This window comes from Podarcis vaucheri, assembly GCF_965113315.1.
Source record: "Podarcis vaucheri genome assembly, chromosome: 7".
In the NCBI taxonomy this organism is placed as follows: Eukaryota; Metazoa; Chordata; class Lepidosauria; order Squamata; family Lacertidae; genus Podarcis; species Podarcis vaucheri.
In genome coordinates, this window is record NC_138765.1 from 70,801,830 (window position 1) to 70,828,228 (window position 26,399).

At 43.5% G+C, this 26,399-nt stretch overlaps 2 protein-coding genes across 14 annotated transcripts in view; both read right to left on the bottom strand.

Annotated features, from left to right (window-relative positions):
- VPS13D (vacuolar protein sorting 13 homolog D) overlaps positions 1-21,803 on the bottom strand; it is a 123,969-nt gene extending 102,166 nt beyond the window's left edge. For 4 of the 12 annotated variants that reach the window (XM_082229640.1, XM_082229638.1, XM_082229631.1 and 1 more), the window contains exons 1-18: positions 21,316-21,533; positions 15,945-16,115; positions 14,652-14,726; positions 14,053-14,243; positions 13,025-13,105; positions 11,463-11,579; positions 10,570-10,674; positions 10,313-10,483; positions 8,918-9,018; positions 7,617-7,785; positions 6,803-6,895; positions 5,977-6,187; positions 4,876-5,055; positions 4,009-4,139; positions 3,049-3,121; positions 2,764-2,934; positions 1,728-1,858; positions 374-506 (exon numbers count right to left, since the gene is read on the bottom strand). In XM_082229640.1, coding sequence (XP_082085766.1) covers positions 374-506; positions 1,728-1,858; positions 2,764-2,934; positions 3,049-3,121; positions 4,009-4,139; positions 4,876-5,055; positions 5,977-6,187; positions 6,803-6,895; positions 7,617-7,785; positions 8,918-9,018; positions 10,313-10,483; positions 10,570-10,674; positions 11,463-11,579; positions 13,025-13,105; positions 14,053-14,243; positions 14,652-14,726; positions 15,945-16,041 — 2,230 coding nt within the window. In that variant the 5' untranslated portion in view covers positions 16,042-16,115; positions 21,316-21,533. Of the gene's footprint in view, positions 1-373; positions 507-1,727; positions 1,859-2,763; positions 2,935-3,048; positions 3,122-4,008; positions 4,140-4,875; positions 5,056-5,976; positions 6,188-6,802; positions 6,896-7,616; positions 7,786-8,917; positions 9,019-10,312; positions 10,484-10,569; positions 10,675-11,462; positions 11,580-13,024; positions 13,106-14,052; positions 14,244-14,651; positions 14,727-15,944; positions 16,116-18,883; positions 18,921-21,315; positions 21,538-21,660 lie in introns of those variants that run through there. The other 8 variants (XM_082229641.1, XM_082229639.1, XM_082229636.1 and 5 more) reach the window with 6 other exon arrangements.
- A 2,501-nt stretch (positions 21,804-24,304) lies between these two features.
- LOC309536228 (tumor necrosis factor receptor superfamily member 1B-like) overlaps positions 24,305-26,399 on the bottom strand; it is a 56,570-nt gene continuing 54,475 nt past the window's right edge. For both annotated transcript variants that reach the window (XM_082230241.1, XM_082230242.1), the window contains exon 10: positions 24,305-25,949. In XM_082230241.1, coding sequence (XP_082086367.1) covers positions 25,660-25,949 — 290 coding nt within the window. In that variant the 3' untranslated portion in view covers positions 24,305-25,659. The remainder of the gene's footprint in view (positions 25,950-26,399) is intronic.

Genomic DNA, 26,399 nt, shown 5'->3' on the forward strand with positions numbered 1-26,399 from the left:
GCGCAACCCGAAAACGCGTAACCTGAAGCGTCTGTAACTCGAGGTATGACTGTATACGTTGTAATCTGCTCTGGGTCAATATGAGCAGAATTCATGGCATAAATATGTGTAATTAGAAAAGAAACTGGCATAGGAACTGAACTTCTTGCTGCTTCCAGGATTCTGGTTCCTTGCATTCTAAATCAGAATATTCAGTCACAGTTTTAACTGTTTTTTTCAAGAGGGATTTTTTTTTTAAAGTACTAACACTAACGATACCCCACAGATTCTCTTCCTATTCAATGCATTTTGAATAAAATAACAATTTTCTGATTTCAAGATTAACAGGCATGCTCCTGCACCACCATCACCCTACTAAAAGTGTGAACAGTACCTTGTGTGTTGGTGAGCAGCATTCTTCCCAAATCGATTACTACTAAAACTGGATCAGCAAATTTAAAGTCATCGGGGAAGATCACCTGAGGAGCAGAAATATCAAGGCACACTGTCCAGCGCTTGCTTTCTTCCTGAAAAGGAAAAAATAAATTAAAAACAAGTTTATTTATTATGTATAGGTCCAATAGGATTGCAAGAAAACAGCCAGCACCAAATACTACTAAGGAACATTATAACATATGGCATTCATGTTATGTGCAAGCCTCTCTTCATTTGGTTTTACTGTTGCTTCATTAGCTGTTTTCATTTTTGCTTTATTAGCTAGTCATTTTTAGAACTGCAATCATAAAAATAAAGCAGTAGAAATGAACAGCTAATAATTGCAAGAGCACTTTATGAATTTTATTTATTCAAGAAGCTGAATATTATCCAAGTTGTGTACGTAACAGGGTAAAACAATTACCAATAACATATAGTTTAAAATCAGCAAAATTTAAAACTAAGTAAATGTAACTTTCATCCGGTTGAAACGAAAAGGGTTTTAACAGGCATCTAAAACATATAAAATGAAGGTACCTGCCGAATATTTATTCAGGGAGTTCCAAGGCATACATAAATTAAAAACAGCACTGACAGATCAGTAGAGAGAGACAAAAAGAGTGGCTAATGCTTATGTAACAAAAACATCTTCATAGTATGTCCGAAGACAACCAGAGAGGAAGCATGTCCAATTTTCCTAGTAACAGACTTGCACAACCAGGTAGCCACCAGTGAAAAGTCTCTGGGTTATAGCCAATGCTATTCCTACACAGAGCAGGCCTACTGAAATAAATGGCTATGACTAATTTAGGCCCATTAATTTTAGTAGGTAGGACTTAGTTCAATACAACCCTTCCTGGAATCCACTAACCATCACCAGAGAGCAGGCTCTCTGGAGCAAATCAGAGGTATTGACTAAGTGTATAGGCATAAGCAAATCTTCAGCTAACTTGATGCTAGGCTATCTTAAGGGCTTTACCAACATTTTTTACCAGGAATTCAGGCAGGGAACATTGAGAGCCCTGCCTAGCAACCTTTCCTGCATGCAAGCCAGGTGCTCTGTCACTGGTTCTGCTATTCATATTCCAGCCAAAATCCAGACCAACCATAGTTTGCAAAAAATAAATAAAAAATCCATGCAAATTCCCCCCCTTAATATACCACATTTTATACCCTTAATTTTTCAAAGTGTGTGCGTGTGCATTGGTCCTCTCTCCCTTCTGATCCAGAGACCGACATTACATTAAGCTACCTTCACGCTGATACACACAGATGCAAAGAGCACAAGTCACCATCCTTTGAAATCCCCTTACAATGAAATCCCCCACAAGCAAGCGGTCGATGGTTTGCCTGATTTCGGCTTTCGTCTGCATTTTGAGCTTGTTGTACTGTCTCCTGGCAGCTGCAGCCACTCTCAGTTCCAGCTCAGACTGGCATCCGAAACCTGCACCGAGAGACAGACAGAGGTGGATGCCAGAGTTTGCTTACACTTCAATGGTACAGAAAGGAAAAAAAGTAACAATCAACGGAGATAAGTTTCATAGGCAAAAAAAAAGGGGGGGGATTTCCAAGTTAAGAGAAGGTTATTTTCCCTCTTTTATGAGAATAAAAGTCAGAAGGTTTCTCTCTAACTAGGCAACTAGTGTAACTGACAATTTGGGAGTTGTCTCTTCTTAATTCTAAAGTAAATGTTTTATGCAGGAAATGTCCGTAGTTGAGAAAACTTCCTCTTCCCGCAACCCGCCAAGTCATTGCTAGAAGCTAGTCACACATTCCATTCTGACTTTATGAAGATAAAACAATGCTCACAGAGGACTCACAAGCCACTGCAGATGTCATTTATGTGCAAGAAACACCCTATGCTCACTAAGTTATTTCTCTCCCAGGTTTAGCTCCAAGAGGGTAATTAGTAATTCACCCCTTGCTGGAACTCTGTAGGTAAGAGCTGAACAGCCATCTGCCGATGGTAATCTAGCTCTTGATTTCTTGCATCGAGATGCTCTTATTATTCTATGCCTCTTACTCTCCCCGGGGGCTCAAAGTCTCCCAGACACTTGATCTGGAAAATCTTCCAGGAGTCAAGTCCGCTCAGGAATGATGACCACATCAAGGTAACACAAGAAAAATTCTAACTTGATGGCCGTCACATCATCTTGGGGCATTGAGTTCCACAGTTTACATATAAGAAAACTCATTCAATTCTTACTAGCGTACATGTATTGTACCGAATAAATTCTTTATTGCTACTTTGACAGTACTTAAGTATGAAGAAAGAAAGAAAGAAAGAAAAAGAAAGGAAAGGAAAATAGAGAAATGTAATTATTCTAGCAAAAAACAAGAAAGGTTAACCTGAGGTATGAACCCTTCCCTTGTAGAAGAAATCGGCTACTTTCTTAATGGCTTGTGGATTGTAAATAATATTTAGAGGTCGGGTACTGACTTCCAGACGTCTCTCAAAATTGCTGCGAACTGGGTTTCTCTCATACAGCATCTCAAACACTGGAACAGCAGGATCAGCAGCTGAATCAAAACAGAGCACAAGAGAGATCAGCAATGATGCCACTGACATGCACAGCACTCAGTTGTATTTTCAGTTGTTAATGATAGATTTGATACAAAAATGAGAAATGTTACCAGCGCTTTCATTACTCGTGTCTGAAGAGGACGTCTGGAGACCAATGGAAGAGACACAGCCGACTTCTTTTTGCTGATGAGAACAAGAGAGCTATGATTATAGTTTATTATTTATTGCGCTTATATCCCACCTTTTCCTCCAAGGAGCTCAAGGTGGAGTATGTAGCTCTCCCCCCTCCTCATCCCCACAACAACCCTGTGGGGTAGAATAGTCTGAGAAGCTGTGACTGGTCCAAGTTCACCTAGGGAGAGCTTTATGGCCGAGTGGAAATCTGAACCTTGGTCTCCCAGGTGCAAGTGCAATGCTCGCAATGCTACACCAAACTGGATCTCGCCACACTGTACCTTGTGTGTTATGTCCTGCTCATCCAGCATCTATTCAAAACAAAACATCCTACATTCTGTTGTAATTTCTATCATTTCTTGGGCTTATTGGTGCAACTAATGGCCTTGTGGAATTTTAATAATGGCAGCTGCAATCCTAAACACATACTCACTTGGAAGCAAGTCCCGTTGAAACCAATGGAGCTTACATTCAAGTAAATCCTTTTCAGAGTGTGTGATCAAATTCACAAATAGAAGTCAGAATGAAAATACTTTTTTAAAAAACTGCATGTCCCTTTCTTTGCAATCTCTCAAGCTTAAGGCAAATCGTAAGGTATGGGTCACTAACCTGTGGACCTCCAGATACTGTTGGACTATCAACTCTTATCATCCCTGATTTTGGGGCCATGCTGACAGAGGCTCATGGGAGTTGCAGTTCAGAAGAACTAGGGGGCAACAGGCAGGCAAAAGCTGCTCTACCAGATGTGCCTGCAGCGCAACAGCTGGATAATCCCCCCAACTCATTTTAGCAGAAAACTGGTTGTCCCCCCCAATCCCTTTCATGAACACAATGTAACATATATGTTAAATTCCAAGTTCTGCAACAAATCGTGTTATCGGCACAATTCAACGTACGGGGTTAGGGAAGACAAGGACAGGGAATATGGTCCCTTCCGTCGCTAAGTCTCGTAGGAAGAGGCCACCAAGCTGAACCTTGAAAAGGGAAGAATTCCTCCGAGGAAGAGATTCTGCTAAGATGGTTACTCCTAGAAAAAGAAGCACACAAAAGCCGGTGTCATGTTGACTAAAAATAATAGTCACGGCATTGGTCTGCTGAAAAACAGAAACAGGGAAGATAAATGCCCCTAGACAGCAAGGGTTAACGCGTCTTGTTTGTTACATCCGCTGCTGCAATCATGTCTGTTCCATATGATTTTTCCCAGCAGTGCAAGTGAAACTGTTTGTGGAGGCACGTTGGCCTACATAAGGAACAGGGCCTTTTCCATTGCGGCCCCAAAGAGAATGCAACTAGGACAATTTGTTTGGTTGCAAGAACCGTATTAAAGAATTGGCAGTGTCTAGGTTGTCACCAATAAATGTTAGGTTGGCTCCGTTGTGGGCCCCGTCCGAGCACAGAAAATCAGCCACATATAATTGAGAGAACTGTGTTGGGGGGCAGGTCTAAAGCTACCAAAGGATTGTCAGGGATACTGATGTACAGCTGGCGCAGGGAGCCCACCTCGTCCTTGTGTATCCCACTGCCATTTACTTCTTGCCTGGTAAGGTGCCTATTTTGAGCAGCTCACTGTTACTGCAATTCTCATCAATACCACTACTTCCTGGTGGCATGTGCTGTTCAAGAGCAGAAGAGACTGCTTGGAAGGTTTTCCTGCATTAGAAGTGTTTAACACTGCACTAGTGGATCCCCTGCACCACTGGAGATACCAGTTCATAATTTTAACAGAAAGAGGCTTCTCGCACATGCACACACACAACCAATACCTGAAAATTCAAGCTGCATGAAAGCTCTTTCATGGGCCTGCAGGCCCTTCTTCCCAGCATGTAGCAAACTGACAGAGCCACCTTGCAGTTGGAGATTTAACTTTGCCAAAACATGATCCCTCTTTGTGAAGGTGTTTATGTTGGAGACGTCCGCAGCTGGATCAAAAAAATCATCGGCACCTAATAATACAAGGAGAGGAAACAGCAGAGACTTTAGAAAATGCAAAGCACTTGCAAGCAAATCTGCCCAACCTTAACTACAGAGTGAGAGCTTCTGGCCATTAATTGTGCTGTTGTTGTTGTTTTGAGGTTTTCTTTAAAAATATGAATACTACCGCACAAACTTAAAGGAGCACAAAATAATTAGTTTTAACATTGAATAGAAATCCATACTTGGCCCAGACCCCTATCTCAGAATTTAAGAAGGCTGGATGGAAGAGACCCTGCAGAATCAGCAGGAAAGTCCCCCAGATCCTTCTGGATGCCAAGACAACTCATATTTTGCCAGAAGCAGATCATTTTAACAGATGTGGAACAGGTTTTAAACTGGCAAGAGCCTAGTCTTGGTCGGGTAATCTTAAAGTAAAAATAGTACATGCCCAACAATGAGACCACCAAACCAGAGGTCAGCATGGAATTAATAGTACAGGGTGTGAGTGCCAATTAGACTCTTTATCAAAACCTGGTCTTCGGAACAGCCATCCACATTTTCTATTGCCAGTCCCAAGAATGGAACAACACAGCTCCCAACTACATCTAGTCAAAGCAGGCTCTTACTGGTTTTCCAGCATAATCGTCATGGATATGTATTGTCCATGTAGTACACCACAACTATGTGATTTTAACACACATTTTTTTATAAAGTTCTGGGTCTTGTTTGTTGTAGGTGGGGGGGGGGGTCCCTTATTGTGTACAGTGTGGCAGCACCTTCACCAAGAGCAAGGATGGAAAACCTGCAGCCACACAGGTCCTGTTGAGACTCCCGACTCCCATCACCACAGCCAACGAACAAGGGATGATGGGAAATGTAGTCCAACAACAACTGGAGGGCCACAAGTTTCCCACAACTGATCTAGAGCTTCAGGGTAAGTTTTCCCATACCAGCGACATCGTCCGGCCTCCACTGTTCAGATGTTTCCGAAAGCAGTCCTTCGAAAGATTCCGTTTCCAGGGCTTCCTGAGAATCGCTGTACCAGCCTCCCCACCCAGGAAACCAGGACTGAAGATAGCGAAGCATTCCACTGCTGCTAGTATCCGATTCGATTGCAATCGTTTCCTCTGAGGAATCGGACAGCGGCTCCTTGATGCTCTGCTTGAAATGAGGAAAGGTATAATTCTTTTTTTAAAAAAAGAGGAATTTAAAAGGTGCTGCTAATCAGAACTATTTTCTCTTACTGTTATTACATGCCTGGAGTGAATGCATGATTGACCTGCTTTATCCCTGCTCTGTCTAAACATGTTTGCTGGAATACTGCTACCACCACACCCTCTAACCCACAGCACGATCCAGTGGTGACAGAAACGGGATCCAAACTGGTATTACCAAAAAACAAAAAAGGAGATCAGAATAGCTAGGGAGAGCTCCAAGATTTGTGCAAAAACCAAAAAAAGATATACAGGGAGGGGAAATCTAAGGGGACAAAGAAGTAAACCAAACACAGCCCAAAGTGTACTGGAGAAACTTCATTAGCAACAGGGTGTTTATTTTGGGATATATATTTTTTTTGCTTTGTATCTCACGCTGAATACTGGATAAATGAGATTCAAACAATGCATGAAATCAAATCAATAATTCTGATGTTATTTCACGTGCTTAAAGTCACCGCTCTCAGACGTTTCCAGGTTGGGTTGGTTTTCTGTTTGCATCATTAGCAGCTCCAAACCCCCTAAGGTGCTTCTAAATATTGCATCTCATAAAATCTCTAACCTCAGCAAGTTCGCAGAATCTATTGTACACTATCTCGCGCAAGATTTTCAGCTCCTCAAATGTCTGTTCATCCTCAATGCGCTCTATCTCCTCCTGCAGGCAGAAAAGGAAATGTTGGCAAATAATCCAGAAAGCTGAAAGATTCAACTCTTCATTCAGATAGCCATTTCTTTTCTTGAAGGAGCCACTTAATCTGAAGTTATGAGAATTAAGCTTTGAAATCACAACACCAACTTAAGTAAATGGTCCAGTCTGGATGCAAGGCATCTCGGTTTATTAAGGAGAAAGATGTATGAGCCTTGTATGCATGCACACCACCCCTCAACTCCTCAGTGTACCAGACTTCCAGATTTCTGCTATAGTTACCTATTACATTCTAACTGGGAAACTATAGTTACAATGATCGGAACCCATTATTTGAAGGTGGTTTCAAATCCTGGTTTCAAACGGCACTCAGAGGCCTACTGCCTCCGACACTGGAGGGAGGTGATAAGGAACTCCTTGGAGTCTCTGTAAATGCTGCTTCTCCAGATGTTTGGGACTACATTTCCCATCATCCCTAGCTAACAGGACCAGTGGTCAGGGATGATGGCAATTGTAGTCCCAATTGTAGTCCCAAACATCTGGAGGGCCAGAGTTTGCCTATGCCTGAATCCGAACAAAGGTAAGCTCTAAAATGTTTCCAACAGGCAACAACATATATATATTTTAAGCCACAAAAGGTCTACAACGGATTATGATTATACATGCTAGTTGAGGAGCTATAATCTCAAAATGATGGCTAAGATACCGTAGCCCAGCTGTTTCCCAATACCTGCTCCTCATCAGACAGCTCCACTTCTTTCAACTTCTTGTAATATAGATCTGTGTACAATACAGCATCTTGGGCCCGATGCAACACGAAATCCCAGGAACAGCGTTCCCTCTGCTCTCTGATCTCCGCAATGTGTGCATTCAGAGCAAAAAGCCACCACTCCCGGCAGCTGAAACATTGCAAATGAATGTAATTCTGGTTATTATTATTATCATCACTCTTTCATTCATTACCTTCTAACCCACTGCCTCAAGGTATTTTACATGCAATGTAATTAAAAGTCAAAAAGGAAAAGCAACACACACATTTTAAGTGAGACTAAAATTCTAACAAGTGGACACTCATGGTTAGCAGTTATCCCTCAGGCTGCAGAAAGATGCAAGAAAAGGATGAACTACAAATGGTACTACAAGGCTCTTGCTTGAGGCAGGCTGCAGGTCTAAATAGGAACACCTTAGCCAAGGAAACACTCTAGCTGGTATTTCATTTCAGGCTCCCCACTTGTTCAATTCTATCTTCATTAACCACTGTAGGAGAGACCCTACAGCCTCTATTAGTTTTAAAAATTTAATAGAGGACCGAAGGGATCGACTGGTTATACTAAAAGGTCAAAACAACAAGGGGTAGACAATCTCCAATCAACAAGACAAAACTTAAAAACTAAGTTTGGTAAGATAATATAGAATGCTTCTGAATATTACAGGAAGGTGAAGTACAGCTTTAGACCAATATAAAAATATATAAAAATATGAACAAAAAGATAAAGTGGGGGGGTGATGATACAATAACAGATTTACTTCTCTATGGTCAAAATCTGATTGAAATCCAATAGTAAGACAACAAAAATTGTCAAGCAGATACATTTCATCCCAATCAGCCTTTTTCAGTGATCAGAAGAAAATTATTATAGGCAACCTCTTTACAAAGTATTGGCAGCTCTGTCTAAATGATGTGCTGAGCTCACCAGTCATACAAACTCATGATCACAGGATCACTATGCACAAGTGGTGGTACTGAAAGCACACCACACGAACAAACAAAAGCCCTTCTTCATCTTAGCACTGTTATCTCCATTTGTCACTTTGCCAAGCTATGACACTCCTCCAAACTGTAGTTTCTGTGTATGAGCATAATCTTCAGTCCTATTTAAAATTAAACATAAAAGCAGATGGCAACTCAAGCATGCATTCTTATCATCATCAACAACAAAAAGTATACCAGAAGGTTTAGGGAACAGTATTTAATTAGAAAAGGGAGACTTGCGTGTATGGTTATTTGATCCAAGAAAACAGAGCTCATACTTTCCAGCTACGGGGACCTTTGGCTTCCATCTTCTGAATCTGAGTTGTCGCTCTTTTCGATCCAGCTCTTTCAAAAAGTCCATTATTTGTCGGTATTGTGTCTGTGTGAATAAAATCACCATACAGTGGTTAGGCAATCAGTACGGATGCATTCCGTAACAGAACACAAATGCCAATATTAACAGCTGAACTCAGGAATGAACTTTGCCGCTTTGCCTAAAAAATTGTCCACAGGTATAACGAAAAGGCAACATGGGCTTTAAGTAACTGTCCAGGGTAGCTGGCAAGGCTAGAGAGACGCAAATGCAGTAACAGATTTATAGTTAGTGGCTTTGACAGTTTATTCCCAAATTCAGATTAAAGAAGCTAAAAAAAGTGATGCGAACACAGGAAGCAATTTCTGAAACCTCCATAGATATTGGCTGTGAGGACTCAAGCTTTGTGGTTTGAAGCAAGCCCTCCCGACCTGTTAGCTTCACTGCTGACTACTTGCATTTTTTTGTGGCCTATAGGCATGTAAGGCTGTGTACTAATGATAGAATGGGTGCAGCGTGGAAGATCATCCTCATAATTTTTTCCAGTGCTTTCAAGTGTTCAAAGCTCTCTCTATACATACCTTGTTGCAACCCTTACAACAGATGTGGGGAATCTTTTTCAACCTGAGAGCTGCATTCCCACGGTAAAGAAACTTCCAAGGGCATCTTTCTAGGAACGGGTGGTGCCAGACTCATACACCACCACAGAGACCTTTACGTACATAAGAAGCTATTTTCCATGGAAACAGAAGCTAATGTTCAGTTCTTGATAACTCCACTCAACGCTCCCCTTTGTTTTGACTCCCCCCCCCCACCGGTTTAAAAGAAGAGGCTCTCCAACATTCTTTACCTGCCATAACTGGGCAGAATAATACAAACCAAGGTCAGAACTGAGGTTTCCCAAAAGCTGAACAGTTAATGGTTAAAAGGAGACCCAGAGGGCTGGTTGAAATCTGGCCGCAACAAGCCTATGTATTCTCTAATTGGGAGTGGCAGTGGTGAAGCGGCTCTCCTAAGCTGCCAAGCAAGTTCATGGCAAAGGCAGAATTCACACAAGGGCCTTTCTATACAATTCTATACAAGCCTGGAGTAAAGAAGGATGTTAAGCAACACGTGCATGCGTGAAAATATTGTATGCAGGAGAAATGGTACGTGATTTGCTTGAGTGGTATATGTATGCTGGTACTCTGTGTTAAAATGAAAGGCGTACGTTAGCATTCCTCTTCTATGAGTTGTTTAATATGACATTCAGCCTTGATTTGTGTAGGTTTTGCCAACAAGCACTGAATGCCATTACTGTCTGGCTTCGACAACTGAAAACGTTCGCCTTACAGGGCAACCTCCTTAAAGCAGCTTTTACCTGTGAAAGTTTCAGAGGTATCGTCTCCAGCTGAATGTCAAACTCAAGCCGTGGGGTATTCCGCGATTTGAGGGGCTCCTTGGAACAGTTTCTCTTTAGAAGGGCAGAGGTACACACAGGCTCCATGATGTAATTATGGTCACGGCTTTCCATGCTTTCATCCATTGCTTCCTGGAAATCATAACCAAGTTAATTCCTCTGAATAGGCAAGCATTTCTCATGCTCACAGGCAAATGAAAAGAAGAAGAAGCTTTTACCTGCAACTCCCCAGGTGGCAAGTCTCCCATTAAAGCACTATCAGTGTCCCAATAGATGCTGAAGTCAGCAATATCCAGCTGCTTTTTCTTCATTAGCTCCTCCACCTTAAAATGAGGACAACTAGATATGAGCCACAGAAAAACCACACAGTATCAAATAACCAGCACACCTTGTTCCATTTATTACTTTACTGATTTATCAAATTTACAAACATAATACCATCAAGATGGTGCACAAGACAAAGACAGAATCTGTTCTAAAAACAACAAAATCGCTTCAACGAAATTTAAAAATGATAGATCTTTACAAATCCTGAAAACAATAAAAAAGTTTCTGCAGACGTGCTGAAGACATGCCTTCGAGGTGTCTTCATAATCTAAGCATTATGACCAATACACACAGAAAATACAATCCAGATCATGCTGCCAGAGACAACAACAAAAGATCAATTGCACTGAACTTTAATTGGTGGCCAGGACCTGCTACTAGGTCACAACTTGACTTAATGCCGGTCACAGTAGCATCAATACGGCCATAAAAATTAGGGTGGGTTTTGAGTTTGAGAAGGTTGAAGACTACTAGTACAAGGTACTTATACAACAAATACAGTAACATAAATAAAATCACTTGTTACAGGAGAGAGCCAAAAAGAAAAATGAGAAGACAACACGTTCCCTAGCTGATCTATCCTAAGTGAAAATCACTATTTAAGCAGTCTCTGCCTCAGACCTGAATCAAACCACTGTTTCTTGAACTCACACATCCTTTAGTTGAAATCAGACTTTTTCTGTTCAATATTCCATCCATGGAAACCAGTGGCATTTTTAAAAGCACTTTACACAACACAGCACTTCAGTTGAGGCAATTCTTCACGGGAAAAGCATTGACTCACCGGCTCATTTACGGCATTTTGCACAGATACATTTTTTATGCAGACTCCAAATGCGAACGGTTGTGAAGGACTTGTGACGCCATCTTCAAATCTCAGGTGGACATCTTGAATGTTTAACTGAAGGAGGATAAGAGGGAGAAGGGGAGGTTCCCTTCAGTTAGCAGGTGCAAACTTATTGCTAACAAAGGTTTTAAACACATGAAACAGACAGAATACCATCTTAAATGGGGAAATGCTGGTCAGTCACCAAAAAGGAATAAAGGTTCCAGTCTGGTGTAATATACTGCATAACATTTGCTCATGGTACACAGTCGCATGCTCAGCGGCAACACCCTTTGCACTTCATCATTTGCTACAGTAAAATCTTCCTCGTTGCTCAAAAGAGCCTAACTCGCCTCCCTCCTACTCAAAATGAAGTAACACCAAAGCCATCTTTTTGTAGAGGAAATTACAGGTTGGCTTATTTGTTTATTTTGCTGGCCTTGGTAGCCAAACAGCAACAACAACCACCTGTGGCCACCAGAACTCTGTTGCTCCTCACAATGACTGGAATCTTGTACCAGAGAACATATTGTATGTGCCAGAATGAGATTCTGGCCAATCTACTGCTCTCCTCGCCAGCTGTAAGGGAGTGTTCTTGCAAGGATGCTATACTTCCAATGTATTCCAAGCATCTTTTTAAGCAGAGTGCCCAAAAAATAAGCCTGAGCCCTCCTCTCTAGCTGGACCTGACCACAACAGCACTGCCTCCCTCCTGTGGTTTCCAGAAACTGGTATTCAGAAGCATGACTGTCTCCAACTCCAGAAGCAGAGCATAACCATCATGGCTAGCGGCCACTGATAGCGTTATCCTCTGTAAACTTGCCTGGCCCACTTTTAAAGCCATCCTGTGGGAGCGAGCTCCATAATTTAACTACGCGCCGTGCAAAGAAGTACTTTATCTGTCCCAAATCTTCCAACATTCAGTTTCACTAGATGCCCGCACGTTATTGAGAAATCTGCCCACTCTCTCCATGCCATGCATGCTATAAAATGCTATCATGCCACATCTTACTCGTTTTTTCTCTAAACTAAAAAGCCCCAAATTTTTCTGCTACATCTGCTTGATCATTTTGGTTCCTCTTTCCTGAACCCCTTCCAACTCTACAATACGCTTCTTGAGTCGAGGCAACCAGAAATGTACAGTGTTTTCCAAAAGTGGTTGCACTATAGATTCGTACAACGGAATTATGATAGCTGCAGCTTAATCTTCAGTTTCTTTGAAGGTGGGAGAGGGGAAATTGCAGGTCAAATGGTGAGGCACATCAAGGGCCACATCTGATCCAAGTTGCCCCCCCCCCGTTTTAAATGTCATGAAGGCATGTTCCCTATAATCCATCTATCAGTCAATTATGATCCCCACAGGCACTCATCATCCGTTCACAAAATTTCCTCTCCCATATGCTGTGCTTGCTACAGCAACCTGAGAATGTGTTTAGGGGGAAGGAAACTTTTTCTCTGCTTGCACACAGTTATGCTGATGGCAGGGTGCAGGGAGGAGACTGTCCACCAATCCAACTTACTTCTATGTTTTCTACGATCCGTGCGACGACAGATGCGGTGACGGAACACCAGTACGATTCTGCTGTCTGTTCCCGCTCTTTCTGAAAGAGAGAAAGAGGAGGGGTTCAATTTTGTGCAAGTATGAAAAGAACAACTACAAGTGGCTTTGCAAACTAAGCTCAAGGGGAGGAGAGGAGACATTCCTGAACACTTGTAGGCTCTTAATCAAAATCAGCCACCTATTTCTCATGTTTGAAAATTTCGCTGTCTATAACAGAGATGGAGAATTTGTGATCCTCCAGATGTTTCTGGACTAACAAAGTCTGTGATCTCTAACCATTGGCTATGCTGGCTAACACTGTTGAGAAGCTGTAGCACAACAACATGAAGAAGCCCCAGACTCCCCAATCCTGATGTGTAATAAAAGTGCTGATGCTTACCTACAGCCCCCTAAACAACCAAGATGTTTAAAAAATCTCCTCTCATATGGACCTGTCCACTGGTTGAGATACTCTTCCAAGGGCCTACTGCATGTCCCGTTACCAAAAGAGATTTTGTTGGTGTGAATGTGAAACAGGGCCTTTGCTGTGGCAGCACCCCGATTAGCAAATTCTCTCCCTAGGGAGGCAAGACTCGCTTCAGCCTTTTTAGTGAGCAGAAAACACTTGATTATCTTTCCCCAGTACTCTCTCTAAATTTGGGAAATATAGATGAATGTTACTATTAGGCTATAGCTCTAAGATCACAGAATATACAATAGCCAAGTTCCTCACTGTAGCCAAAAAAATCAGGTCACAGTTAATGGAAAAAGAAATCATGAGTAAAATTATGTGGGGTTTTTATTTTTTAAAAAACCTATTTTTTATTGTTTATAAAAAAAGGAACCATTTGTGTGTATGCACATTGCCTTTCAAGGCCATGCCATTTTAATTTGAGAGAAACAAGAATTCGGTTTTCTGGATCCAGCCAGAAGGAATTTGATTTGTGGTTTTAAAGTAATTTCCCCAAATGCAGAGATAGTTTCATTCAAAGCCCCCAAGCAACTCACTTTCCATTTTTCTTCCAGTGCTAATAAAATAGCTGCCTTGCTTTCTTTTTCAAGCAGCCTCTCTTTTTCTTCATCAAAATCTTCTTGCTTTTCCAGTGAGCCAATGAGGTGTAATTTTGATACCGATATCACCCATGGATCAGCATGAGGGCGATAAAATGGTATCTGTAATGTTATCTTGCCAATGAAGCCTGTAATTGCCAAGGAGAACAACGTCAGTACGTATAGAAACATCTTCCCTCTCTGTGACTGGTCATTGATGCAGAAGCTTCCAAATGCAAAAGCTTCCCATTCACTCCAAAGGAAGGGGATGCTGTTCATAAAAAAAAAACACCCTGTGGGGTGCCAGCAGAGCTCACGATAAGATGCACTGCCTATAAATTCCATACATACAAGTAAGGAATATAAATGTCACTTTCGTGACAAGCATTATTGCAAAATATGATGATCATGCTGTTTAAGTCACTGGAAGCCGCTGAGATTCACAGCCAATTTAATGTTTTAAAACCACCAGGTCACTATAATAAGAACCTTCTTACAAAGGTGTTCCAGTGAATATAACACTTCAACAGCTGCAGAAGCACACTTCTAAAACATACCAGCTTTGACCTCAAAAGGTAGCAAATCCTTCAAGGCCTCTTTCTTTAGTGGTAAATTTTCCAATTCTACAGCACCTGCAAGAACAAATCAACAAAGCAGATTCTGAAGGGGAAAGACTCCTGTTTTATCATCATATAGAGAAGGGAGGTAATGAGAAATATATTAAAAGATAGCACAACAACTCATCGTCCAAAAACAAACAAACCCAGGTCTGAAATACCAAAACCAATTAAGCATCACTAAAGGTAAAAGTTACAGGTTGTATCCAATACTAGTAGTAGTCTCTAGGGCTGGTGAGGGGGCGCTGGGTGCCAGGAGAGGTAGCCTTGGAATAAGCAAGCAAGTGGTGAGGGAGCCCAGCCGGCCAGTCCACCAGCCCTTGCTATTTGGAATGGACAAACAAGTCTGAGGCCCCTATGGGGCAGTGTGAGGAGGCACCTTTCTTTGGGGCAGGGGGTTGGGCAGCTCAGAGACTAGGGGCGGTGGCAGCGGCTGCCCAGAGGACTCCCAAGGAGAGTGGAAAGGAGGCTGAGGAAACACTCCACAAGGGAAGGTGCTCAAAAAAGGGTGAGAGGCAAGGGGTGACATAACTGTGCTCCTGAGCCCCACAGAAGTGCCACAGAAATAATGAAGTTGGTCCCTTGTGGAGCCGTGGGCTCAAAAAGGTTGACCTATGTTAATCATGTCCATTAACTTCAATGGGTCTACTCCAAGTAAGACCAGCAATGAATGCAACCCATCATTTGTATTCTGCCCTTCTTCTAAAATCTCAGAGTGGTAATTTGGCCACATCGCAACAGTGAGAAATAGACTGGGAGATGCCAGCTTGCCCAAAGCCTCAGAGGCAAATGTGATTCCATTAAGCTATAGGACAGGAAGAGATGGAACTGCAGGGTTTCTCCACTGGCTCTGATGGAAGACCATTGACTTCTCAAATTGTTCTATTCTGGCTGCTCATTACAAGAACTCTGGTACAAGAAATAGTGCCCACGTTTGTCTTTTTTCCTCCTGCCTTTTGTGTTGTGCCTTTTAAATCATAAGCCTGAGGACAGGGGCAGTCTTATCACTGACACCTGTAAACTGCTCTAAGGACCTTTACTGGCTGAAGAGTAAAGTAATTTTGAAGAATAAAAATGCTTTAAATAAAGGTGTGTGTTTGAACCTAAGGTGTGTATCTGAATCCTCCTGTATTTCTATACTGGTTCCATGGAAGAACATGGAAACAGACTCTAACTAATGTATGGCATGCTTTAAACAAAATTAGTTCTGTTTGTAACATTCCTGCACCTTACCTTTCAGAAGAGCTACTGACAGTTGATCTGTGTTCAGGTTGCTGACATACTTGCCGAGGTAGTTGTTGAGAACCCAGGCTACCAATCCCTCCAACATGACTACTTCTTGGGAGAGGGTAGCAAGGACTGCTCTCTCATTCCTGGTTGCTCTCTTCCATAGCTAAGAGGGATCTGCATGAAACGCAGAAGGGGGGAATTAACCTCAAAGGTAAATACATGAAAGCTGCTAAATGCAGCCACTGTCACCACAGCAACAACGAATACTGTCCATCAGTATCCAGCAAAAAGGAGCCATATCTAGCCCAGGGACCCAACATTCATCCTGCATGGAGAAAGGCCACAGCCTCCTTTATGGACCTGCCCATGGGTTGAGATCCAGGTTCAATCCCCAGTATTTTCAGGTAGACCTGGGAAGGTCCCCTGCCTGAAAGCCTAGAGAGCAACTGTTAGCCACAGTAGACAATACTAGCTAGATGGACCAATGGTCTGACTCCTTCTAATGCAATTTCCTCTGTTACTAAAAAGCTGTAGAATTTTACTCCTTAAAAACACTTTGCCAGCATTCCCCTGATATAAGTTGTTTCTCCTATTAAGCTAGTACAGGCTTCCTCAAACTTGGCCCTCCAGATGTTTTTGCCCTACAACTCCCATGATCCCTAGCTAGCAGGACCAGTGGTCAGGGATGATGGGAGTTGTAGTCTCAAAACATCTGGAGGGCCAAGTTTGAGGAAGCCTGAACTAGTAAGTTGCAGCACCAGACACTGCCTATGAGTCAATAAAGCTGCCATCTCCCAACACAGGCTGACTAGGTGGGAGCAAACCACACCATTTTAAAATTCCTTTCCTGGTGCTCTTCCTGCCTCTGCACCTGAATAGGGCTCACCCACTTCCCCAGCTACTACTTCTTTTCCCGGTTTTGCTCTCTGCAGACTGCAAAACCCTCATCTGCAAATGTAGGGCTGCCTTCGTTGAGGGCTTTTCCTCACTCCCCATGTCCAACCCCAGCTTACTCCAGACACTCTTATTTTGGCCTGGCAGATTTTAAAAACAAAATGAGATTGACTCCTGAAAGGGAGGACGGAACGTGTGGAGTGGGTTTCTGTCCAGCTGGTATGTGCTCAGGCACAAATTAAGCTGTACATGCAAAAGAAGAGAGCCGACTTAAGGCAAGAGAGTTGAAAGGGTTTCTGGACTGGAGTTCTGGGGAAAAAACAGGATTTTTTTTTTGTTTGAAAGACAGTGTTTGTCTTCAGCTGTGCACAGCAGGGATGAGGCAACTGTGGGCCACCCAATGTTGCTGGACTATAATTCCCATGATACTTATCCACTGGTTGCATTGGCTGCACCCAACAGGATTTACAGCCCAACATCTGGAGAGCCACAAGTTTTCCGTCCCTAGTGTACTGGGGACATGGTTTAATTTCTTAGAAGAGAAGAAACAAGAGTTGGGGGCTGGGGAGAAAACCTTGCAATCTGTTTTCTAAGCCCTTCTTTATTCTGGGTGGTTGGTGGGTATAAGAGAGAGAGAGAGAGAATATTAATGAATGAAGTTGAACTCATTTGGTGTGGAAATGCAGCACTTCCACTGTGCCCCATGTATTATCACAGGCATCTAAGCCCAGTCACATGTTTTGACCCATGCAGCAGAGCGCCTGTTGTGATCCTACATCTGGACAGAAAGTGAGTCACTGCCAACCATATGAACTTTCCCAAAACCTTCCTGATGCCCTAAATTGATTACGATCTGGCTAACATGTTCAACTTAGTTAGTAAAGCTGCAAAGGTCAATGCTATGTGCAGTACTCTTACACAAAGTTATTCCAGTAGCCCAAAGTAGGGTTTAATGCCACAGGAGGGGTCACTGCAGGCTCTGGTATATACTAATGATGTCACTGCCATGCGATAAGGCCTAGGATCAATATCCAGACTCAAAGCAGAGTCAGATTAACTCTGCAGAGAGCCAGGGAGCAGGGGAAAGCAATCAGTTATTTCATCCCCTCAAGAATCTGAGCACCAGTTGCCAGCTTGGGATGCAGCCCAGACTTTTGTACAGATTCTATTATCTTCTAATTACTGCTATTAACTAGGGGGCACATTTGGGAATGCTTTGTGTTTCTGCAATTGTAACCTTGATTTTGTAATTCTTTACACAGGCAGGGATCGGTCTTCTTCTTAATTACACCACTATAGTATATCGATGTCACAATACTACTACTTAGTGACTCAGGTCCAAAGATCTACTTTATGAATATCCAAGTTCGTGGAGGTTCTAGGGCAGGGGTCTGCAACCTTTAAGACAAAAAGAGCCACTTGGACCCGTTTCCGAAGAAAAAACAACCTGGGAGCCAAAAAACCATTGCCACATTTAAAGCATGCGCGCCGCTGCCCTCCGATCTGACAGCAGGTGGGAAGGTGACGTCGGGACGGTGTGTGACTAACGCACGCACTGCCCCCATGCGACGTCACAGCCAGTACAGCGCCCGCCACAGTGGGGAGTGTCGGGGCGCACAATGCGCCTCCTCCCCTCGCTAGTATCCGCCCCGGAGCCGCGGCAAAGATGTAAAAGAGCCACATGCGGCTCCGGAGCCGCGGGCTGCAGACCCCTGTTCTAGGGGAACTTTCAACTCTCCCCACATTCTTCAAACTATTTATGAACTTGCCTCCCTTTCAAAATAAGTGTGTTACAAACAGCATTGCACTGCACACAAGTCCAAACCTGTCTTGGGCCAGCAAAACTAGTTATGGGGCGTTCTGGATCCAGGCCAACATTTATATATTGCATTTTAAGATTTCAAAATGCTTAACACAAATTATCATCACAGTGGATCTTTTTGGAAGCTCTATCACCACCACCATGTTGCAGAAAGATAATAATAATGCAAGAGGAAATAAAGGGGAGAACACTGTTCACCCAAAGCCAGGCCTTTTCTTCCACTAACCTGTTTTCTCTCAGTCACAGCAATCTCACCTCCAAATCTGAAATACAAGATGCATTCCAGAAAGGTAGCTGTGTTAGTTATGTTGCAGTAAAACCACCAAGTGTGGTGCACCTTGAAACTGAGAAATAAGTTCAGGCATCAGCTTTCATGGGGCAAAGCCCACTTTGTCAAATGCAAGGAGTGATTGTATTAACTAGTTGATAGAGAAATTAATGAGTTGTGTACAGATACCATTTCAGCCTAAGAAGGGACAGAAGAAAGGAGAAGGTGTGTCCCATTTATGCACAAATGCAACAGAAGGGAAAATAATCCAGAGTGAGAAGAACTATCCAGTCCCAACTGGCAATGAACAAACAAAGCAAGAGAAATAGTATACATCAGCATCCTCAAAGGACCAAATTTTAGAACAGTTAATCTGTTGTTGAAAGAGCTGCCAACCCTTTTACGCCAGAATCTAATTCATCAAAAGCAACAATAAATAATAGAGCCATGTCTAATAATAGTTTTGCAATATGAAATATTTTAGGTGACAGCTAGTGTAGAAGCCAAGAGATTTGGCAACAAATCAACTTAATTCCAGGTTCAAATCTTGTATTTGCCATGAATTCACTTTGTGGTCTGTGGAGAGCCATTCTTTGTTCCTGTCAAATCAGCCAATGGGGTTACTACCCATAGCACTGTTGTAAGGGTAACACTAAGATAAAGGATCTAAAAAACTTCTGACCTAGAAAACACTACATAAATGCTATATAGAGCAATATGTGGGATAATAGTAGCATTATAATGGCCTGCAAAACAGCTTTGGTGTACACTTGGAAGGAGGATAATGGATGTGATTAAAAAGCTCTATAAGATGAACCCTGCTTGATCTGACAAAAGGCCTATCTAGTCCAGCTTTCCACAGAGGTCAACCAGACATAAGAAGAGAACTGCTGGATCAGGCCAAAGGCTCATTTAGTCCAACATCTTTTCTTCAGAGGCCAACCAGATGCACATTATGGGATGCTCGCAAACAGGACTTGAGAGCAACAGCACTTTCCTCACTTGTAAAACCCAACAACATGTATTCAAAGGCATACTGTCTTGGACAGGGGATAACACAGCCATTGGGGCCAGTAACCAAAATCATCCATGAATTTGCCTAATCCACTTTCAAAGCCATCTAGGTTGGTGGCTGCTGTTACATCATGTGGGAGCAAGTTCCATAGTTTAACTATGTGTTGTGCGTGAACGTGTCTCATCTGTCCCAAAATGATACATATGAATTGCGGTATCACAGAATTCCTTAGACTGCCCATAAGGAAGCCACAACCTTATATATCATACCAACATCAATCAGCAATACCTGGGATAATACTATGACCTTACCTCTGAAGGCCATTGTAACTGTGACACCACGATAATAGACATGAAGCACTTTTGATGTTTGAAAGCACAAAGCAACTACTACTCTTCTGAGCTACAATAAGGGGTGGGGGTGGGGAGGAGAGAGAGAGATAGAAAGAATGGGAAGAATCCTACCTGCCCCTCCCCAGGGCTGCTGCAATGTGGACATAATATACTATATACAGATCATTATGCAGAAACCACTAGAAACAAATTAAAATGCTATTATTCTCCCACCCACAACAAGGGGGGGGGTATGGGTTGAGGGGAAAATGTGAAGATGCTCATTGCACTGACAGACCTCACAGGGATGCTATCAAGCCAGCTGCCTGGGGGAAACGTGCTGCAGGAGCTACTGTCCTCCTGACTTGGGTGTTGTCACCTGCACTGCTCCTGGATCTGATCTGGGGGAAAGAGTGCTCATTATCAAGAAGACAGCCGGACCTGCCACTAACATGGGTTGTAACCTTAAGAGCTTGTGCCTGAAATTGCTCTTCCTTTCTTTCTCCCTTCTATTCCCTTTCCCTTTCCAGCTCACGTGCTTCCTTAATGTTTTTATATCTGTTGGAGGCTGCCCAGGTGGGATATAAATAATAAAATAGTGTTTTATATATATATATTATACATACATATATATACATATATATATATATATATATATATATATATATATATATATATATGTGTGTGTGTGTGTGTAAATGCTGGATATGTGCTGCATAGTTAAGTAATAAATTAAATTAACACATAATTTCAACAAATGAGAGGGGCACCATTGATTAAAGCACCATATAGACCCGAGAAAGGGTAGGTGAAGCGTTTTCCACGACGCAAACTCTACACGAATACTAAGGGGGGGGGGGTGAAATGGGAAGAAGCTCCTTCTACCGGCCGACCTCACAGGGTTGTTGACAAAGATGGACACCTAGAGAAGAGGCACGAAGCAATGCCAATGGGGGGGGCATACTATTCTTCCCCAACGACAATACGGTGGGGGCGGAGGAGGAAGGAGGGAGAATGGGAAGACGCTAATCACACGGACCTACCTCACGGGGTTGTTGTGAAAGGGAGGGGGGAGAAGCCCAACACACTGGAGAGAAAGGGACGTGCGAAGCCAAAACCAAGTGCGAAGCTAGAGGGCCCCGCCCCCTTTTCCCATCAGGCGTAGCGAGAAAGTCACCTCCTCGCCAGCCAAAGGGAGGGGGAAAGGACAGGGCAGCCCAGGCGGGCCTGCGCCGGGTCTCCTTCTCCTCCGCCGCTGCCTCCCGCCTCAGCACTTCCGGCGACGTCGAGTGACGGCCACTTACTTCCCTTTGCCGTCCCGTCCCCGGCGCGCGCGCGCACGAGAGAGAGAGAGAGAGAGAGAGAGAGAGAGAGAGAGGCGGGCGTACCTGCCAGTCCTCGCGGGCCGCCGTCCTGCGCTCGCTTGTGTGACAAGGGACCAGCCGAGCCGGGCCGGGCCCGCCTACCTTCGGACTGCGTCAGGTCGAGCGCAGAGCGAAGGCGCAGGCCGAGAAGTGGGACGCAGAGCCGTCGATCGGATTTGTCGGCCGGGCCGGGCGTTTGCCGAACGCCATTGCTGGGAGGCCGGGGAAAGCGGGCGCGGCCCGGGGGGGGGGCTCTCGGTTGTCATGGCAACGGAGGCCGCCCGGTTCAGGCTGCAGTGCTGTGCGCAGGTGCACCTTAACGTAGTTGTTAGAACGGCGTGATAGAAGTTGCGCTGGCTGAGCTCAGTTTGTTAGAAGGGGGCGCTGATAACGCCAGGGTTCCAGGTTCGATCCCCGTATGGGACACCTGCAACCTGCATATTTCTGCGGGTTGGACAAGGCTCTATGCTGCCTTTGGCTGAGTATTCACTTCAAGCCCTCCAGCATGTCTCCCATGAAAATAGGGGCGGTCCTATTCCATCATAATAATAATATTTATACTCTGTCCATTGTACTGGACGGAGCCACTCTGGGCAGCTTCCAACATAAGTAAAAAAGTAATTAAACACGAAACATTAAGACTAAACTATACAGGGCTGCCTTCAGATGTCTTCTAAAGGTCTAGTTCCTTACTCTCCGATGAAAATAGGGACACTGTGATGTTTTAAAAATTGGGGTTTGGCTTTTGCTGCCCAACTCCCCATGGGATTCTTGGGTCCCCTAAGTCAATGATCCATGAGAGAAGAATGGATGGAGACAGGAACCAGTGGAAAGCAAGGCAGATGTTTATTTTTCTGTTGCAACAGAGTTCCCGTCTCTCCTTGCAAGGAGGCAAGAGAGACCCTGAACAAAAGTATGCAGGAACCTTTAAAGACTTTTGACATTGCCCAACCCCTTTAGCTAAAGACCACCCCAAAATCATCATACATACATCATAGGAGACAGTCTACACCAGGCATATCTGAAAGTCCATTTTGGGGGTTTAATCCGGCCTGCAGGTCACTAACAACTCTGGGGTAAAATTGTAAAAAAAGCTCAAAAACTTTGGTCAGACCTCACACATGTTCACTTCATCAAATCTGGCCCTCTGAAAAAAGTTTGGGCACCCCTGGTCTACACAGAAATCCTCTCTGCCAGGATAAGGGTCACTGATTGCATTACCTGGGCAGCCTGGCCATTCTTTTGTGATGGTTCATATTTTAGTTCCTGAATGCACAGGCTCACCCTATTCATACACAAATAAGCCCTTAAAACAGGCTTTGTAAGCAAAAGGACAACGGGAAGGCTTTCCACATTTGCCTCCCTTACTGCAGAGGAATATTTGAGGTCAATGGGAGAGTCCAAATGGCTTCAGGATTGCTCTATTGAACATGGTTTATATATTTAGATATGTGTGCATTTATGAATGGTTATTCTATATTTGAGGCCTCAGAATTCTTATAACGCTAAGGAAAAGCAGGAGATTCCAGGATCAAATCAGAAACTGGGATGGCATCTGTAAATCTGGGACTCTTCCTGGAAAACAGGGACACTTGGTGGGTCTCGTTATGATTTGTTTATGAGATTATGATAACGGCGACGATGATCAGTTGGACTTGTTACCCGAGGTTTCCAAACAACGTCAATTTTAAAACAAAATGCATTGCATAATACAGTGATGAAGTCATATAAAGAAGCATTAATGCTTTTGTAATTCAAACAGCATACATGCACAGAACGACAACAGTAAAATAACAATAAAAACATAAATCGGCTCAGCCCATCAAAGTCCTGGCAGAGAAGCCAAGTTTTTGCTTGGCACTGAATAATGCCAGGTAGACCTCACATATGACAAGAAGCAGTCATCCTGATTGGCTTGTGGGCTCTTTATAAGTCTTCCCATTAGTCAATTGTTTGCCCCATCAGTTCCAGGTTTGTTTGCACTAGGGCAACAGAGCACAGGTTAAGCCCCCTGCTTTCCACTGGTGCTGCCGAGTGCCCAGTTTTACTGCCTCCCATTACAATAAATGGTATGTGAAGATCTGAGTGTGTGAAGATGTGGAAGCCACTCAAAATTGCCACACAGTCAGATTTATTTAATGTAACATAAAGCGATAGATCTGCATGTCCCACCTGCTGGGTTTGGGTATTTTGGCCTGCATGGAGATCACAGGCCCAACAGACACTGGCACCTTATAAGTCATACCAAAAACAAAAAAATGGTTGTGCTATGCAAAGCCTAGTTTCATTTCACGGGGGTTTTCAGCTGTTGCAGGCTCTGCTTAACTTCCCTGAAAACGGAACTCTCCATTTATCAGCCACTCAAGATGCTTCAAAATCATAGAGGCAGAGGAGTGTTGGGTCCTTCTAGCTCAGAACTTCCTGCACTGAAAAAAACCAGCTCTTTGGGGTTTCAAATAGGAGTCCCTCCCAGCGCTGCCTGGAGATTGAACCTAAGACCTTCTGCATTCAAAGCAGGTGCTCCTCCAACACAACTGTAGGATCAGGAGAGACCATTTGAAAGGCAAAGCAAAATTCTTTTTTTCTCCAAGGCGTCTCTCAAGCAAGCATCTTGTAAGGGAGGGAGAAAGAGTCAAACACTAGCAATTGAAGCTTTCTCGTGCACAGATGACTAAAATTCCCTCTCTTTTTTTAAATAAAACTGCTTCCTCTCCCCACTCAGTGATATATTACATTATTTTCTTTATTTATTACAGCAACTGTACACAATTACATAAATGGAAAAGAATGCTAACTAAAATTCTGGAAAACTATACTGAATGGGGGGGAAAAGTTTTGAAAAACAAATGCATCATCCCTATTGAACAATGGAAACCTATTATGAAGGAAAACATTCTTTGCAATCAAACTGCAGCTATCTTACAGGCCTGGGCCTCTGGAAGTGTGACTGAAAATCCAGTCTTCTGCTTAAATTGGATAACTAAGCTACCTTTTACCAGGTCAGATCCAGCTCAGTATTGTTGACACTGACCGGCAGCAGCTCTCCAGGGTTTGTGGCAAGAGCCTTTCCAAGCTACCTGTGTTTGCCTCGGACCTTTAGGGAACAATGCATGTGATCTGCCACTAAGTTATAGATGCCCCTAATGACCACAGGAAGCTGCCTTATACCTAGTCAGACCATTGGTCCATTTACCTCAGTATTGTCAACACTGACTGGCAGCGGCTCTCCAGGTTTTCAGATGGGACATTCCTAGCCTTCCCAGAGATACAAAAGACTGGACTTGGAGCTCTTTGCATACAATGCATGTGCTCTATATACGCTCCCACAGGAAGCTGACACTTATGGTCAGACCATTAATCCATCTGGTTCAATATGGTCTACACAATGACTAAAGTGGCCCTCCAAGGTTCCAGACAGGGGAGCATTCACAGCCCCATCTGGAGATGCTGGGGACTGAACCTGGGACCTTCTGCACGCAAAGCACATGGTTTTCCCACAGAGCAACATCTCTCTTCCAGTTGCTAAAAACACAGGCGGCATTTCTCCGCTCCCTGGGCAGAGCTTGTCTGGGATTTGACTCGATGGCCCTTGTGGTCTATTCCAACTCTATGATTTGAACCTGGGACTTCATGCACCCTAAGCAAAAATAATACACGTAGGCCAAAAAGCAGGAATGGGGCAAACTAGGGGGTGACGGAAAGAAAAAGGTGGGATGGAGGCATAGGGGGAGGGGACACATTTTGTGGTGGCAACTGGGCACGGAATCAGAGCACCATATCACTATAGGTGTAATTTTGGGGCAACGTGGTGATCAACACATTCCAGAATCTGCATCTTTAGTCACCGACAAATCCTGGAATTCCAATACTGTACGTATATTTCTCACAAAGTTTGTTTTCTTCCCCTTTTGTATATTACTAATTAAGCACCTGAGATTCTCTAGAACCCTTGACGAGCTTGTGATCCATTTGTAACATACAAAAACTGCTGTGCCACACTCAGCGAGTCTCCACAAGCCTCCCTCATGTAGCCTTCATGCCCACGTCTTGTATGCTCAGGGGAAGTGCCTTCCCCAGGCTGTGGTCAAACGCGTCCATATTGTCCTCAACCTCTTCCGCAATCTGTGTCCCGCTCTCATTTTTCAAGGGGCTTTCCTCCTTCGACAGGGGAAGGTCTTCTGCCAAAGCGCAGTCTCTGGAATTGGAGGCACCCGAAGCATTCAGCAACTGGAACGGCAAGCTGTGGTCCGAAGTGTTACAGATGCTGACGGTGCAACTGACATTGACGTGTGTTCCTCCACTGCCGGATTGCTCTGTTATTAAAAAAGAAGAAGGGAAAACCAATTTATAGCTGGCACTTTATTCCACGATAGCTCTTTTTTGTGCATCCTGGTGCATCTTGACTCTGTTGGAGGGGCTGCCATGTGGTTGGTACATATAAGCACACATGGTGGGACTGATATTTGGTGGCTGAAAGGTGGCTGAATTTTGGAAGAAGGTGTTTGCTGAAATCGCTCTGATACCTGCACAAACAATTACTCCATCTTTCCACCTGGTGCTTTTGAGCCTGTACGTAGAAACAGAACTTGTATCACCTCTCGTAACAGCAGCACAGGGTTATACTGCATTGCCAAATCCTAATAATTTGGATTTGGAAAAACTTCTGTGTTCTGTTTATAATATGGTTGGGGGGGGGATCTACCTTGTTAATAATTTGGATTGCTGGTGTTCTAGGGTTTAACAAATTACCTTTATTGAACAGA